General features: G+C 44.4%; 1 protein-coding gene across 1 annotated transcript; it reads right to left on the bottom strand.

Moving 5' to 3' along the window:
- Positions 1-8,316: 8,316 nt before the first annotated feature.
- On the bottom strand, positions 8,317-15,869 carry NIFK (nucleolar protein interacting with the FHA domain of MKI67). The gene is made up of 6 exons (XM_037912352.2): positions 15,491-15,869; positions 14,755-14,883; positions 12,709-12,817; positions 11,924-12,135; positions 10,752-10,826; positions 8,317-8,990 (listed from the first exon to the last, which is right to left on the bottom strand). The coding sequence occupies exons 1-6, from the start codon at positions 15,596-15,598 to the stop codon at positions 8,814-8,816; spliced, it is 810 nt and encodes a 269-aa protein (XP_037768280.1). The 5' UTR covers positions 15,599-15,869; the 3' UTR covers positions 8,317-8,813.
- Between the last annotated feature and the right edge of the window lie 68 nt (positions 15,870-15,937).

Genomic DNA, 15,937 nt, shown 5'->3' on the forward strand with positions numbered 1-15,937 from the left:
AGTCTGGAGAAAGGAGCAAAGATATTAATAACAGCACAGCCTTCTGGGAAATGATCTCACTGAGCTGGACAAATATATTAAAATGTCACTGTATTTGGACATAATGGGCTTAGCAACAGTCACCTTGATAGAGGGGTCACTGCTGGTTAATGGAATTCCCCAGTAGCTAACGCAAACCTTGCTGATAAGAGATGCTCTGCTTGGTACCACAGGAGCATTGGTAAGAGAGACCGAGCTTTCCTTTCTACCCCCAGCCACCTGGCCTGAGTAGGGTTACCAAGAGTATTGCCATTATCACATGAAAGGGGCTGGTACCCCTCACACCACTGGTTGCTGTTATGGTAGGATACATTGTTTGTACAGTGTGAATGATTGTAATTTGGCCCTTTGGATGGACTGGAACCTCTAGACCTCTCAGCTTTGCCCATCAAAAGAAGGGTGCTGGTGGGGGTTTGAACTAGCATCTTCAAGCAGTTCCAATAGCAACAACTTGTTCCTTTTCATTGTCTTTGCCAGCGGGATTGTGTGTTGCACCTTAATTAGTGTGTGTATTTTTAGCAAGTTCCAGATTTCTCTCACTCAAGAGTTTTAGCACACTCACTCCTGTTATGTTCAAGGCATACAAATAGAGAAATTAGATAACAACATCAACGCTTTCTGGAAGACTGCAGTGAAACATGATTTTATATCTTAAAATTCAGAACGATGACACACAAGAATCCCAAAACAGGGAGAGAATAAACAGGCTGCTCCCTAAGGCAGTGAGGCAGAACTCACCCCACTTTGCTTTAAGATGGCTCTTTCAAGACTGACTCTGCTCACAGCCTGCTGGCTTTGCCACAGAGTCCTCTAGCCTGAAAGCAGGACCCCAGTTCTTAATGTGATAGCTTGCAATTCCAACACACCATCACTCCTTGCTCCATGATCACTAGGTTTCTTAATTCCCCAAATTGTAGCTCTCGAAATCAGTTACCCTTGGCTACTGCTGCATTTGACGAGCCCTTTCTTCTACTGAGTTGAACTCTAAGTAGCTGATGGCCACTAGCACCAAACATTCCTGTTCCTTCACCTTCTATCACTTCCTCCATTGGCATAAGACAATATGAGCTGGCCTGCCAGTGTTCTGGATTATGAAAATCTGAGACATAAACATTGTTCTCTGACTGATAAGGCTTATTATAAAAGGTCTGTGGGAAGCGTGGCAGAAGAGGGGTGAGTTCTGAGAAAGCCAGGCCTAGCCCAATCAGGCCTTTGAGAACCTTGAAAAGGACCCAGAACTGTATCTGCAGCCAGTGTAGAGAGCAGAGCTCTGGTGTGATGTTATCTCCTGGTCAGTCTCTTTTAGAAGGCATTATTTGGGAAATAGGGAGGAGCAGACTAGTAATAGCAGCTACTGGGCTCCTCAGTACCACTATCTGCAGCAGTCATGTGTTCCTTACAGGCCACACATCCAAGGAGAGATCCCTAGGCTAGATAGGGTGAGGCATGCAAGGCCCACATCTTGCAGACATCTTCCCCGGTCTGTATTATTTATTGGAAGTGTGCTGGTGCAAGGGACTTGGGTGTTTGCTGGTAGTAAATGGATGCCTGGGATCTATACAATCCCTTAGCAACTGTAACAAAATATTTGTAACCACAACTCCCCACATGCCATCTCTCTAGATTCCAACATGTGCAAAATGCTGCTGCTTACTCTGTCATACTTATCAAGTTGTATGACCATATCAGCCCCATCCTCAGCTCCCTATTCATTTCACAAATCAGTGACATATCACCCTTCTCCTGTGAGCACTTCTCTATAGACTTGCTTCAGCTGATCTCCTAGAGCTTGTCTCCTTTTACTCATGGAGCACCAGCCTCCTATCGGTCGTAATAGATGGAATCACAGTCTGCTTTAATCAGGAGACATTTGTTAAAGAAAACTACAGACACAAACAAACAGGTGTCCACACAGCTTGAGTTCCAGCTTTGTGTCCATTGTTTACCAGGGACCACACCCTGTCTGGATTTTTGCACAGGCCATACACATCTAGTGGTTGAATTATATACTGCAAGTAAACACATAATTACACTGTCTACTCCTTCATACAGTCTTGCTACTCTTGGCGCAAGTACCTTTTCTGCAGCTCTTGCCACCTTGAGTGGCTTCTCTGCCTCATTTACTCTCTCCTCCATCTCTTCAGATCTCAGCTGAGAGCATTTCTTTTCCTCCCTCGCCTTTACTTCGGAACTTCACTCCTTCTGTGACTGCACATACTTTCTCTTTGTACCTTGATTATTTCACATTGTATAGAGCTTTTGGGGAGGCAACCCAAAGTAAAGTTGTGTTTGTTTTAAAAGACAAAGGCAGCATTTTCTTCCTCCCCCAGTTAGAGCCAAGTTTCAGGTTTCTGATTTGATCTTTTTGTAGCATTTCTGTAGTTCATCCTTTCCCTGAACAGTGGGAGATCTGTGCACCGATTGGTCAATGGAAGCACCTTGTGGTTCCAAGCAGGGCTTCAGTTCCACAGTATGCAGCAGGTGGCTAGAGAACTCATCCCAGCTTCAGGGTGAGCGACATGACTGACATCTCTTGCTGCCCTTCCACATTTTTAATCTCAATCCAGAGTAGCTCAGCATTACCCTGAGTAGGGAAAATGCTTTGCTTTGACACTTAACTCTCTTCTGATTTGTTAACCTTTTGCATGGCTTACGCTGGCCACAGCTGAGTTTGGCCAGAAAAATGAGACCAAACTCATAGGTAAGTGTGAGATACGCAGAATCGCCCCAGCAGTGTGCTCTGTGCTTTTTCCCAGCAATTGCTTAGCGAAGTGGGTGTTTCATAGATTCATAGATATTTAGGTCAGAAGGGACCATTATGATCATCTAGTCTGACCTCCTGCACAACGCAGGCCACAGAATTTCACCCACCCACTCCTGCAAGAAACCTCTCACCTATGTCTGTGCTATTGAAGTCCTCAAATTCCTCACTGAAGTCAGGCCTCTGAACTTTCACTTTATTAGGCACATGCTCCGCTGTGATTACAGCTACCGGTTGGCTAAGAACCACACACATTGCTTTGACTGTCAACTCTTTGTTCTGTTAGTACAATACCTTGTACAATGGGGTCCTGGTCCAGACTGAGGCTCCTTGGTGCTACCACAATACAAATAATAAATAACATCCTATTACCTGTTGTTATTCCATCTCCCCTCAATCCCCATCCCAATCCACTTGTGTGTCTCGTCCACCTGTGATTCTTTGTTTCCTAGCACATAAGGTCTTTGGAGCAGGGATGGTCATTTACCAGATTTGTCCAGAACCTGGCACCACAGAGCCCTGACCTGCTTGGCCTCCAGGCACTAGCAACCTGCAAATGTTAAATGATCATATTTTTAAAAAAATAATTGCACGTGGATGAGCGGTAATGGAAATCTCAGAGGCGGTTGGACATCACTCACCTATCACAGCTTCCTTCAGCCATCTTACGCTGGCTAGCTCCAGCCTTCCACACAGCTGCTGTCACTGTGGTCTAACGGGATGGGGTGGAACTGGCAGCTGTTCCTTCAGAAACTGGTTTGATTCCCACCACTTTCTTGGAGTTTTGTCAGACTTTGTTTCCCAACTGTTAGAGCAAGGCTTTGACTCCACGTTGGAGTCCACAGGATGCGGCATTTTACTGCAAACTTGTAAAAAAGAAAAGAGGATGGTTTACTACACGTCACTGGCCAGAACAACCAGAAGCTAAACTCCGTTTTGACTTGTGGAGGAAAGCCCTTATCCCGTACTTCTTCTGCAGCACTCCCCTCCTCAGCCACATAATACGCAGATAGGAGCACTCATTGAGCACTAGGGAGCAGCCATTGAGCCCAGGGCTACACCAGCATCTCAAAAAGGGAGTAGTCCAACTAGTTTGGGGGTGTAGCCAGGGCTTATCCCATTCTCCATCCCCATGTCTGCTGGAACCCAGCAGAAGTTAAGGGGAAAGTGTCCCCTTTGCCCTACAGGACCCTCATTTCCTAGCTTGGGTATGCCACTGACTGAGACAGTGTCCATTGTTTAGGGAGATGCATCTGTACTTGGGCTATTGGAAACATCTCTGCCCCAGGGCTTGATTACTTGTGTCACTTGATTATTTTTTCAGACAAGCCCCCGCACCATTTGTTCCCAGTGCTCCATGTTCTATGGGATTCTGTGCACTCCTGGGGCCAGCTTCCCCACCTGGAATAGAGAGATTACTTCACAGGCACAACCACCAGATTCACTTTGAGATCCTCTGCCAGAAGGTGTTGTGTATATGTGGGCAGACTGCACTATCCCAATCTGAGTCACTCAGAGCCAGTACAACAGTATACATAACTTGCCTGTCACCAATCCCTATAAATACTCCACAGCTTCCCCAAAAACCCCATCTGTTTTCTGACCAAGTGAAGAGTTTTGCATTTGACCGAGTCAAATGAGCAAATGTGCTGTAGCGTTCAGAGTGTGAAATCCCTGCAAGGAGGGAAACATAACTCGTGACACAGCACGTCCATCCATTTGCTACGGAAACTATGTTTGGTAAGTATCAGATGTCCAAATTTCTGCTTCTGTGCACAGCCTGGGAGAGCTGTGTATTAATAACACAGGCAGCCTAAAAACAGCATCACAAGTCAGCCTGCTCCAGTGAGCTTATTGCCAAAGCATTGATAATGCAAGCTGATTATTACTGAGTGCTATTTACACACCATCATAAGAAGGCACAGCACCTTACACAGACAATTCTGTATCCCTGCTCTGTGGATCTTATGCTGTAAATTAGGTTCAAAACAGCAAGGGAGGATGATAAAGGGAGCGGGGATGCAGGCTAAAGCAGTAACTGAGCGGATGGATCTATTATTATGGTATGCACAGGTCTCATCATGACTCTTTGGTGAGATTTGTTGTAAATGCAGAATGGATGTCCAAAATGAAAGTTAAGAGTTCAGCAATGGAAGTGCTGGCTGAAAGGAGTGGCTCCTGGGGAGGGATCTGGAGGATGAGGTTGACTAGCTGAATTCCAGTGCATGACTTATGGGATTAGACAGGATAAAAAGCCATTGAGTCACACGTGGGAGGAGATGGTAAAACTCTTACTGATTTCAGCATATGCATATCTGGCCCATAGGGGAACTGAACTGGCAGAGCGCAGGGCACGCAGAGGGGGAAAAGGGGTTATGAGATCAGATAGGTAGGGGGCAGAGCACTGCCAGGTTTTCAGAGGGCGAGGAGTTAGAACGTGTTTCCAGAGGGGAATGGCTCTTACTGAAGAGACTGCACAGTAAGAGTGAGAAAGAGGAGTTTGCTGGCAGCATATTGGATAAACAAATTTAGCTCCTTGTGTCCTCAATCAGGACTGAGCAGTGTTATTTCTACCAGAGTCGAAGTTCTTTTGATAAAGAGCCAGGCATGATTTCCAATAAGGCCATCATGACTTTTGGAGGGTCCAGCCACCACCAGGGTACACAGCTTGCCCATTCCTGCAGAGAGCTTTCAGTACCAAGCCAGTTTACCAGCCATACCAATCAGATCTAGTGCAGCCTAGATACTAGGAACTTTTGGTAGAGTTTATTTTATTTGATCTTGGGAGACCACTCCGAGATTCCCCCATTCAGTTCATCAGTGCAGTGGGGCGTGGGGGCAGTTGTTTCCACATCAGTGAAACGGATTGCCATCCAGTGTTTTAAGGTTCTTTAAAGCATATAAAAAAACCAACACCAGCTTGGTGAGTATGCCTTCCTGAATCAAAATATTACTCATAATACAGTAGGCTGTTACTCAGATTAATTTACAGAATGCCATTTTTGAAACCTTTATACTTCGAGATAATGTTCAGGCTACATTGATCTGGTAAGTCTTTTATTACATTAAGTATTTAAGGTTAAGAATAAGCATTTTAAAGGTGACCTGGACAGAATGAATAAATTAGATCAGTGGTTCTCAAATTTTTGAACTACTGACCCCTTTTGCACAGCAATTCTCTGAGTGTAACCCCCATATAAATTAAAAATACATTTTTTACATTTAACACTAATTATAAACGCTAGAGGCGAAGCGAGGTTTGGGAGTGGAGGCTGACAGCTCACAACCCCCATGTAATAACCTTGTGACACCCTGAGGGGTCACAACGCCCATTTTGAGAACCCTGAATTAGATCTGTGCCTGTGTACAAAACAGCTGTGGCAGATTGTAGGCCCTTAACACTCCAGCTGCTGTATTTAAGACAGATTACTACTGATTTTAAAAATGCCTGTTTAAAATTATTTAGTTACTAGTGGATTACCACCTTGCAGATAGGCAACATGTAAGGTGAGATTCTGCCTTCCAAACAATTTTAACCTCAAGACTGTTCAAACCCTTAACCGTATAACCAGTTAAAAATATATAGCTACATCAAACATTTTACTGTGCAACGCAAAACAAAACAAACCCATTTGCACTAATAAGAGGGTGTAACTTCTTGGAAAGGAGTATTTCATGTTGTGTGCATGCCAAGACACTCCTATTAAAGGAGGTACACAAAACTAGTGATGGTGCCAGGCTGGTAAACAGATTTCCCCAGAGTCCCATTGTGCCCAAGAAATGCAAAAACATTTGAGGTGAAGTCACACCCAGCCAAGAGGCTTCCTTCATCACCAAGAGACAAAGGCAAATTATCTGACCGTAGTCACCCAACAGAGGCTAACAATTATGCACACCTGACTCTCATGTTTTAGATCGTAAGATGGCCAAGTGAGGATAGATCTAGCCAGGAAATTGATCAGACTTCCCCTCTCCTGCCAGGCAGGTCCCACAATAGCCAGAGATTTAATTGGCTGCTCAGGTGTGTTGTCCATTAGTCTGAGCTAGATTTTCATCTGAAATCTCTTGCCAGGCCTGACCAACGGCCAACAATGCTGCAGCAATTGGAGTGTCTCTTCTCAAGCGATAAAAGATCAAGACTTGTGTAACTTGAACTGATTTTTTGTGTGACTCGAGATTTGTATTAAACAAAATGCAAATACTAACTGCAATGTCAAAGGGTCCGTTTCTAAAAGGTGGGGGGGGGAGTGACAGTTCCATGCACATGCTGTAGTATTTCTCCTGAGAAAATTAATGAATTATCGTTTTAAAAGACAGACTCTGCTTTTGAGTATTCAAATTAACGGACCTCACAGGTGAAACAAGGCGACGGATCTGTACTCTCCTAACAATGTCTCCACCTGATTCTAGACCAGACTTTGGAATAACTAAAACACCCTGCCTCAAAAACATTCTGCCCAGGTGTTATGCTGATCCCAGAATGATGGATAGGACTTTAGCCCAGGTCTGTAGCTACTTAGAGAATGTAGACATGGATCAGTTCATCTCACCATTGCCCTCTTCACTGTAGTGCCAGTATGTCAATTTGAAGTGCTCTAAGTCATCTATGACAGATGTAGTGAGAACATATTTTCATTCTTTTTGCAGAATGAAAGCCAGCCTCAGCTCCTCTGACCTCAGAGTAGGAGTGCGACAAGCCATTCATTCAGAAATCAGCCTCCCCATTCAAGTGTAGGGTATTGACGCTCAGTTTATGGATCAGTAATAAACACAACATTGTAAAGATCAGCAGATGGAAAAGTATGAACTTGACTCTCTTCACCCCAGAAGCAGCGAGTCTCATTTTACAGATGGGAAAATTAAGAGAGAGCAATAAAGCGAGTTGTGTAAAGCCACACAGAGCTAGAAGTATAACCCCAAATCTCCACTCAGTTTTGTGTTTTAACCACATTGTCTCAAAAATAGACACTTTCAGATCACCCATGAAACAGCAGAAATTTGCCCATTCTCACTGAGAACTCATATCTAGGATGCAACAGTTTTAAAGCAGGCCATTTCAATATGACTCCAGCACCATACACACCTAGCCGGAAGTCACTTGAAAAAAGTCAGTCCTACTTTTCTGTGTTGTAAGACTTATGGGAAGTGGAAGATAGAATCAGGATTTTAATGCGTTTTCCCTCACTTTCAAGGTTCCTTTAAAGTCTGCAAACAGAGCAGCAAACTTGCGGAAGAGACAAATCCAGACGCAATTAGTAAATTACTTTCACTTATTTGGCATGGTTATAGACCAGCATATAGGCTAATGCAAGTTTTGAAAGCATGTAAAGTGGTGGAGTTTGAAGCTCCTTTTCTAAACGTGACTGTGATAAAGGGTCATATTATGTGGTAAATGCACAAATCCAGGGGTCAGGATATCTGGGTTCCATTGTGGAGCAGCCTGAAACGCCATATAAATTAGTCTCTTCATGAATTATATGAATACATTAGTATAAAACAAGCATTCATCCCATTGATGCTAATGAAAGTCACAATGTACTTCTAAAATGTTTATAAAAATTTATATCCCTATGCTAATTAGGACTGTTAAGCATACTGCCATCAGTGGGCTCACAAAGCTATCCTTTGATTTCCTTGCAAAGGGAACAGCCATTTTAATGAGAGAAGAGTAGTAGGTTACAGAGATAATTCAAAATGACAGTGGGCATGTTAGGACACAAACTTGTGTGTCCATTTTATCTACAATGATCAACACAGACACGGATTTGAGAGCGTTCTGAGAATCTTCTATAGCAGGGATTCTCGAATGGGGGGCTGCAGCTACCCTTCCCTTGATGCTAAGTGGGAATGCCTCCAGACTAGATGGACGGGCCCCATGATATGGGAAAGGTTGAGGTCCACTGTTCTAGTCAAACCAAGAATGAACACAAGTCAGTAAGAACCACAGGAAGTTCCAGCTTGCAAACATCCTCTGGAGTTAAGGAAAACTTGGCTACAGAGGTTTCAGCTTTGTTTATTTCCGTTTCTTTGGGTTAATTTTTTTCTGCAGCTTCGTTGTCTTCTTGGTCTTTTGAGTGGTGCTCTTTACGCTTGTTGGAGGCAGTTTGATGGTTATTTCATCTTCATCAGCTTCTGCTGGTTGCGATTTCCGACGCTCAAGGGCTGTGGGCGTACACACTGGGGTGGGGTTCTAGATAAACCAAATAAGGTAGTTACCATTAGAGGGACAGCTTCCCTAACAGACATGTCCTATATGGCATCAAGTCCGTCCCCCGCCTGATTCCCTGCACACATTGAACAACTGCTAAAAGGTATCAAGTGAGAATGATTTCTAAACTGGAAAGCTTTCTAAATAGATTAAGTCGATTTTGCATATTAAAATAGATAGGTGTTTTATAGCAATGGTACAGGGGAAATATGAATTAGATTAATTTTTATACCCTTGAACAAATATCATGAGTTGCTCTAGTTTTTTGGCATTAAGAAAATTATTCCTTGATTCAGAGGGTTAAGGAAGGGAAAATAAAGATGAACAGAAAGTGTCATGAACAATGTAAAGACATTTAAGAACCAGGGGTATTGCTCCCTTATAAATCCAGAGTCATGTAGAAACTAACGTTTTTCACATCCCAATGGCAATATTTTTTAAAACACAATCCACTTCCCTGTGCATTTAGTTTTCTTACTTTTACAAGCCCCTCAGATATCTGCCTCTGCCATTTTCACAAGAGACAAGCCAACCTCACCCCAAGTATCCAGAAATACCACACAGCACGGTTACCTGCTGTGACCCTTCTTTCCTGTGGATCCAAATAACAGCACTCAACCCCTCACACACACACAGCCGGACCTTTCCAAGTGTACATTAAAATGGAGAAGGCTGAGGTGCAGTGTTCAAAACTCTCATTCCGACAGGTCTAAGCAGTAGGTGAAACCTCAGTGTTCTTTAGACTTTTGGACTGTAACATGTGGAATCTCAAGCCTGGGAATCTGACTTTTCTGATCATATCACTATTCGTTTTACATGGCTGATGGCAGCTCCCAACATCTTTTAGATTATTTATACCTGATTAGCAGACTGCGGCCTGGTCTACACCAGGAAGTTGTACTGGCAAAAAACTTTGTTGGTCCAGGCTTCCATTCACACACAACTCTGAGTTTTGGGCTGACAAACCCTCCATGTTTGCTGGCATAATTATTGCCATTTCCTCAAGTGAAATAAACCATCTATTGGCACAGTGCTAGTGTGGACGCACACATAGCTGTACGAGTATGAAGAATCCTCCAGCAACAATCCCACAATGCAACTTTCTCTTTAACAGTGGCTGGCTGCAGAAGAGACCTGAGCTGCTGTGTGCTTTATCCATATTTGCAGAGACAAGTTGAAAATGGCATGTAAAAGAGCAATAGATAATGGGATGGAACAGGAAGTTGTGGAATCTGAGATCAAATTCTCACAGCCCTTTTGAGAGGAATGAGGGTATCCCACAATATACAGCAACTATCCCACAATACAGAGTGTAAACTTCCTAAAGGGTAGCAAGCCAGAGGCTGGTATGGAGGACACTGGGATGCCTACCCATAATGCAACATGTGTTTTGATGGTGGTGGACATGATGCATGGGCAGCACAAGCAGCCATGTTTGGTGCAGTCCGTCAACAAACCTTATCAGTAACAGTAAGCCAGCAAAACTTTGGCTGGTAATATTTTCTAGTGTAAGCAACACTTAGGACCTCTGCTATTCCAGACAGCACATGCTGCCTACCATTCAGAAGCGTGCACTCTAACCCACACTGCAACTGTTATTGCTACAAAGTCAGTCTCACCAGCACAACAGGGCCCAGGCTCAAGAAAGTAACAGGGGAACTACAGTAACTAGTCATGTGTCTGAAGTACGTGTTCTGGTGCCTTTAGACTGCATGAAACCCACTGAGATCAGCTGAATCTTACCTGGCTGTTCAGAGATATGTTCAGGTTCGAGTTTGAATTTGAAACATTTTTTTTCTTTTGAGGCATCTGTGCGGCCTATGAAAAGAAACATATCAAGCAATTCATTACACAGAATTGCCTTCTAATGCAAAGTTATTGAAATTCTCCTAATGTAGCCAACAGACTTTTCCTTCACAGTTATAAAACCTTTACTGTACCAATTGTTGAACCAGTAAATTGGCCTGTCGTGCCACAGAAGTCAAGGAATGTGATTTAGCGTATACATCCAATCTCAGAAATAAGAGAATCCTTACGGTATCTTGTGTATTCTCAGTAGATATACAATGGGACCCTACAATATTTAAGTATTTCATCCCATTGCTTTGTAACCATATGCTATCTAAGTAGAGGAAGGATGGTCCAATGGTTAAGGCACTAGCCTGGGACTTGGAGTATTTGGCTTCCCTGCCACAGGCTTCCTGGGTGATTTTGAGCAAATCACTTATCCTGTCTTTACCTCAGATCTATAAAATAGGGATAAAATAGGGGTTGAGAGAGCTGGCATGAAGACAAACATTGAAAGACACAGATGCTTGGGTCCTATGGTAATAGGGGGTCTTTACAAGTATCTTGGATAGGTAAGTAGTGGAAAATAGCAAACAGTGACACGAATCAAAGATAATTTTTCAGGTCAGTCACTATCCTATTAAACAAGTATAACATTAAAGACATTTCTTTAAAAAAAAGCGAGAACAAGACTTCGTCTACACTAGCGCTTTTTGTCAGTAAAGCTTGTGTTGGTTAGGGGTGTGAAAAAAACACCCCCCTGACTGACAAGTTTCACCGACAAAAGTGCTGGTGTGGACAGTGCTATGCCAGCAGAAGACCTCTCTCCTGCCGGCAATGAGTGGCTACAGGGTAGACCTTACAGCTGTGCCACAGTAAGGTCCGTAGTGTAAACATTGCACAAGTTTGGCAGAGTGCACAATCCAGCAATCAAGTCACTATGATTTCTGTGAGTGCTCACGCTGTCCTCACTGTGATTTAGTCTCTTCACCAACCTCCAGATTACATGTAACATTCTTAGATTAATCACGTATAATGGATCCAACACTTTCTTCTATTGAGCACAATCTTAGACACAAACTTAGAATTTAATACTTGACCAAGCGACCATAAGAGCCTCCACTTACAAATCCAGGGAAGTCATAGTCTATTCCTTTCTCAGCCAGCCTCTTTCGTAACCGTTTCTCATTTTTTAGTAGTCTCTCCGTCATCCTTGTCTTCTCTTGGGGTGTTCGTTTCTTGTTATATCGCTTGACTGCCGGATGCGATGGCTTCCTAAATGTCTTCTGACTGCCTCTGAAGAGGTTTTCATGGACCTTTTCAGGTGGCATAAATTCACCTGTGTCATAAAGCACATCACACTAAATCAAGAGTTAAGAACATAAGAATGGCCATACTGGGTCAGACCAATGGTCCATCTAGCCCATCTTCCGACAGTTGCCAGTGCCAGATGCTTCAGAGGGAATGAACAGAATAGGGCAATGGTTTTCAATCTCTTCATTTGTGGACCCCTAAAAAATTTCAAATGTAGGTGCGGACCCCTTTGGAAATCTTAGACAGTCTTAGTAATCATAAGACTGCATGGAATGCATGGGCGGGAAGAGGGAAAGGGCGGGGGGGAACACACGCATGGAGAAAGGCAAAGAGAATCGGTGATATTCACTTAGAAGATCTCCTTGTGTGCTTTGGTTTCAGAGTAGCAGCCGTGTTAGTCTGTATTTGCAAAAAGAAGAGTACTAGTGGCACCTTAGAGACGAACCAATTTATTTGAGCATAAGCTTTCGTGAGCTACAGCTCACTTCATCGGATGCTGAAACTCTAACAGGAAAAAGCAAAATTTCCCTAACTTCCCAGGAAACAATACACTCACATGCACACATTTCCCTGGCTCACTGGTGTTTCATATACTCACACTTTAGGAGTCTTTCACAGAACAGGTAGTTGTTCATGGTATCTGCAACAATCTTAGCAACTTCATCTGATTCAAACTCTACAAATCCATAGCCTTTGCTGTCTCCAGTCTGCCAGACAATGACAATGGTATCAGAAATCTAGGTTATGTTTACACATTATGTCTGAGAACTATGCTAGATTGTTTTTTCACACTCAAGGGTCATATTCTGTTCTCAGATCAACAAAGACAACTCCCAGTAAACTCAGTAAGCATTGCACGTGTCTTAGGGCAGAATTAGCTCATGATGACGTACAAGATAGACTCTGTAAAAGCTTATTTTTATGTGAAACAAATAGCTCTGCATTATGTATTTAGGGAAACAAACATTACTTAGCTTTTTAGTTGTTACTAAGTAAAAGTTATGCCATGAGGTGAAGGGGCATTTCCTCTTTCAGTAGATGGGATCTAAAGCCAGCCACTTGTATTACAAAGTAGTCAGGAAGCTTAAAAGCACTGTCCCTCCTGTTATATTCATTCAGAATTCTACACTGGATTTAGACTACTCTAACATTTCTCACTTAAGTGTGTTTGTTCTGATGAAAGGGGCTAGATTTACAGCACTGGAATTGGAGCCCTGTTTAAAAACAGAACCAGGGGCAACTTCCTCACAACACCTGCCTATTTATCTTTATCTGGAATGACCACCTTTATGGCAAGAGGTAACGGCAAGTCTTTTCCCTGTTCTGACACTGCCAACAGGGTTTCCACTTCAAGTGATACCTCTACACTACAAAACGGATAGAACCAATAACTTGTTACTTATAAGTCAATGATGAGACTTCAAAATAGTTATCTTCAGTAACCATCTGAGCTGGATTCAAACCAGTAACTTAAATTCAATGTTTTAAAGCCCATGACCAAAGTTCAATCAGCCTCTGGAACAAGACATTTATTATGAATATCCAAGTAAAAGTCTACTTCTGAGACAGTGAAGTTTGTGTGAAACCAATGGCTTTAGAAGTTAGGAAATGGAACAAACTGAACTCCTGAAGATCAAACATTTGTGTGTGTTCCGAGAGGCTATCATCGTTTCCAGAATGGACAATTAGAACACAAGAGCAGGGCTATTTCAGGTTTTCTCAGACCCTGGTATAAACGGCAGACCATTTTTAAAGTCTGTGTTCCTCCATATTGCTTTTATACATTGGCTGATGTGACTGCACATCAGTAACATTCTCAAGATGGAAATCAAGAGAAGGATGTTGTCCAGGATGTGAGGATTTCATAATGTTAAATGATCTATCATCCAAGTCCTAGCATTGGTAACTATGTTAACTGATTTTGTTTGTTCAGCACATAAAGCATGCTCTGCACTTTACAAAACCCTGCCCCACAGATCTTAAAATTTAATTATCGACATGAACGAAAGGAAAAACTGAGGCTGTGGCAAAGCAGGAGAAAGGGAAGAGGGGTGCAACAAGAATATACAATATTTTGTCGGTCATATGCATTTTTTAGTGGCTATATAAATTTAAAGTGGGCAGAGGGAAGGTGAGAACAGATTTTAGCAGCTGCATTTTGGATGGACCGAAGGGAAGTCAGGGAGGCTGGAGAGAAGGTTGCAGCAATCAAGACTGGAGATAAGGACACAGAAAAGTGCTTTAGCCATTGAAATAGAGAAGAATTGGATTTTTGAAATGTTGTGGAAGTTATACTTCGTAACACCCTGGCAATGTGGGAAGGAGTGAGAGGGTGTCAAAGATTAATCCAAGGGTCAGACCTTCAGTGATTTTGATGATGGTGTTATCTACACCTATGAATAAAGACAATGGAAAAAGACCGCTACTTCCTACATCTTAATGTAGGATAGGGCCTTGAATGAAGTTCAGGGAAATGGTAATAAAAAAATAACGAGGACACCAGTATGCAGATAGCCCCTGGCCAGTGGTCACTTCTAATGGGGAAAGTTTATTAAATGAATGTGAGGATCTGGTGGAAGTAGAAAAAACTCAGTAATAACTGCAATTAGAAAACTAAACAATTCAAAGCAATTATGATTTTTACCTTTTTACTTCTTGAAAGCCGAAGTCGGGTGACTGTTCCAAACTGGCTGAAGTACTCCTGGATTTGTGGCTCATAAAGGCCCCTAGGGATATGCCCTAAATAAATTACTCCAGGAGTCAGCTTCTCATGCTGTGAATAGGAAAAGTACAGGTAACATTAAAAACCCAGGAACATTTATGCACAACCACCACCTTAAACACAAGGAGACAAAAGGCCACCGATCTGGTCCCAGTACAGTAATGCCCAATCTCATCTTCCAAGGCAGGCTGCAACCCTGACCGATTTCCTGTTTTCTTTCCATAGCCAGTTTCCCAGCAGGTACAGTTTTCACAGTCGCAGCACGAATACATCCACTTGGGTCTGAACGCAAAACCCTCCTGCCAAGTATCTTCCCGATCGCGGCTCTGCGCGACTTTGGACGTTGTTCCTCGACTCCACGGGGGCGGGGAGGAAGACCGCGGGGGGGGCAGGGAAGGGCGATTCAATGGCTGTTGGGCGTCTGAAGTGTCTCCCTCCGTAGCCGAGCCCCCGCGCCGACACCCCAGGGCCCGCTACACTGACTCGGTCCAGAGGCGACTCCGCAGCCCCAGGGAGAAGGGAACGGAGCCGCCTGGCGAGGAGACGGAGCCCCCGGCAGGCCCGCCCGCCCGCCCGCGACCTCCCCCGGCAGGCAGCACCAGCGCGGGCCCCGAGGGGGCTGAGGCCCGCCGGCGGGGAGCAGGGCCCGGGCTCTCACCTTGGTCCCCCTGCCGGAGCGGACGCGCAACACCTTGTCCTGGAACTCGCGCTGCAGCTGCGGGTCCAGGGAAAGGAGCGAGGCCGAGGGCCCAACCGCCGCCGCCATACCGCGCTCGCACACCAGCTACACCGGACCACGCCGCCGACCCCGGGGGCGAGCCCAGCCGCTTCCGCTTCCGGGTCCCACCACCGGAAGTGCTCGCCAGCCAACTTCCGCCCTCCTGGGCTCCAGGGCCCGAGCGGAGACGTAGGGCTACAGCGGCCTCTGGCGGCCAGAGCGGAGCCGGCCCCGCCCGCCTCCTGCCTGCGAGAGCCGGGGGCGCTCTTGGCGCGGCCACGTGGGCGCCCGCTAGGGCCCCCCCGGCCGCTTTCCCCCTCCAGCCTCCACCTCCCCCCGGGCCCTTGTTTTCAGGGACACGCGGCCCGAGCCGAAATGCAGGAGCCG

The sequence above is a fragment of the Chelonia mydas genome, chromosome 11, assembly GCF_015237465.2.
Source record: "Chelonia mydas isolate rCheMyd1 chromosome 11, rCheMyd1.pri.v2, whole genome shotgun sequence".
NCBI lineage: Eukaryota > Metazoa > Chordata > Testudines > Cheloniidae > Chelonia > Chelonia mydas.

Coding starts and splice junctions, on each gene's coding strand:
- NIFK (XM_037912352.2), bottom strand. CDS start 15,598: ATGGCGGCGGCGGTTGGGCCCTCGGCCTCGCTCCTTTCCCTGGACCCG. Junction 12,136..12,708: donor CTGTGAAAGACTCCTAAAGT/GTGAGTATATGA, acceptor TTTATGACACAG/GTGAATTTATGCCACCTGAA. Junction 10,827..11,923: donor ACTATGACTTCCCTGGATTT/GTAAGTGGAGGC, acceptor TTCTTTTCATAG/GCCGCACAGATGCCTCAAAA.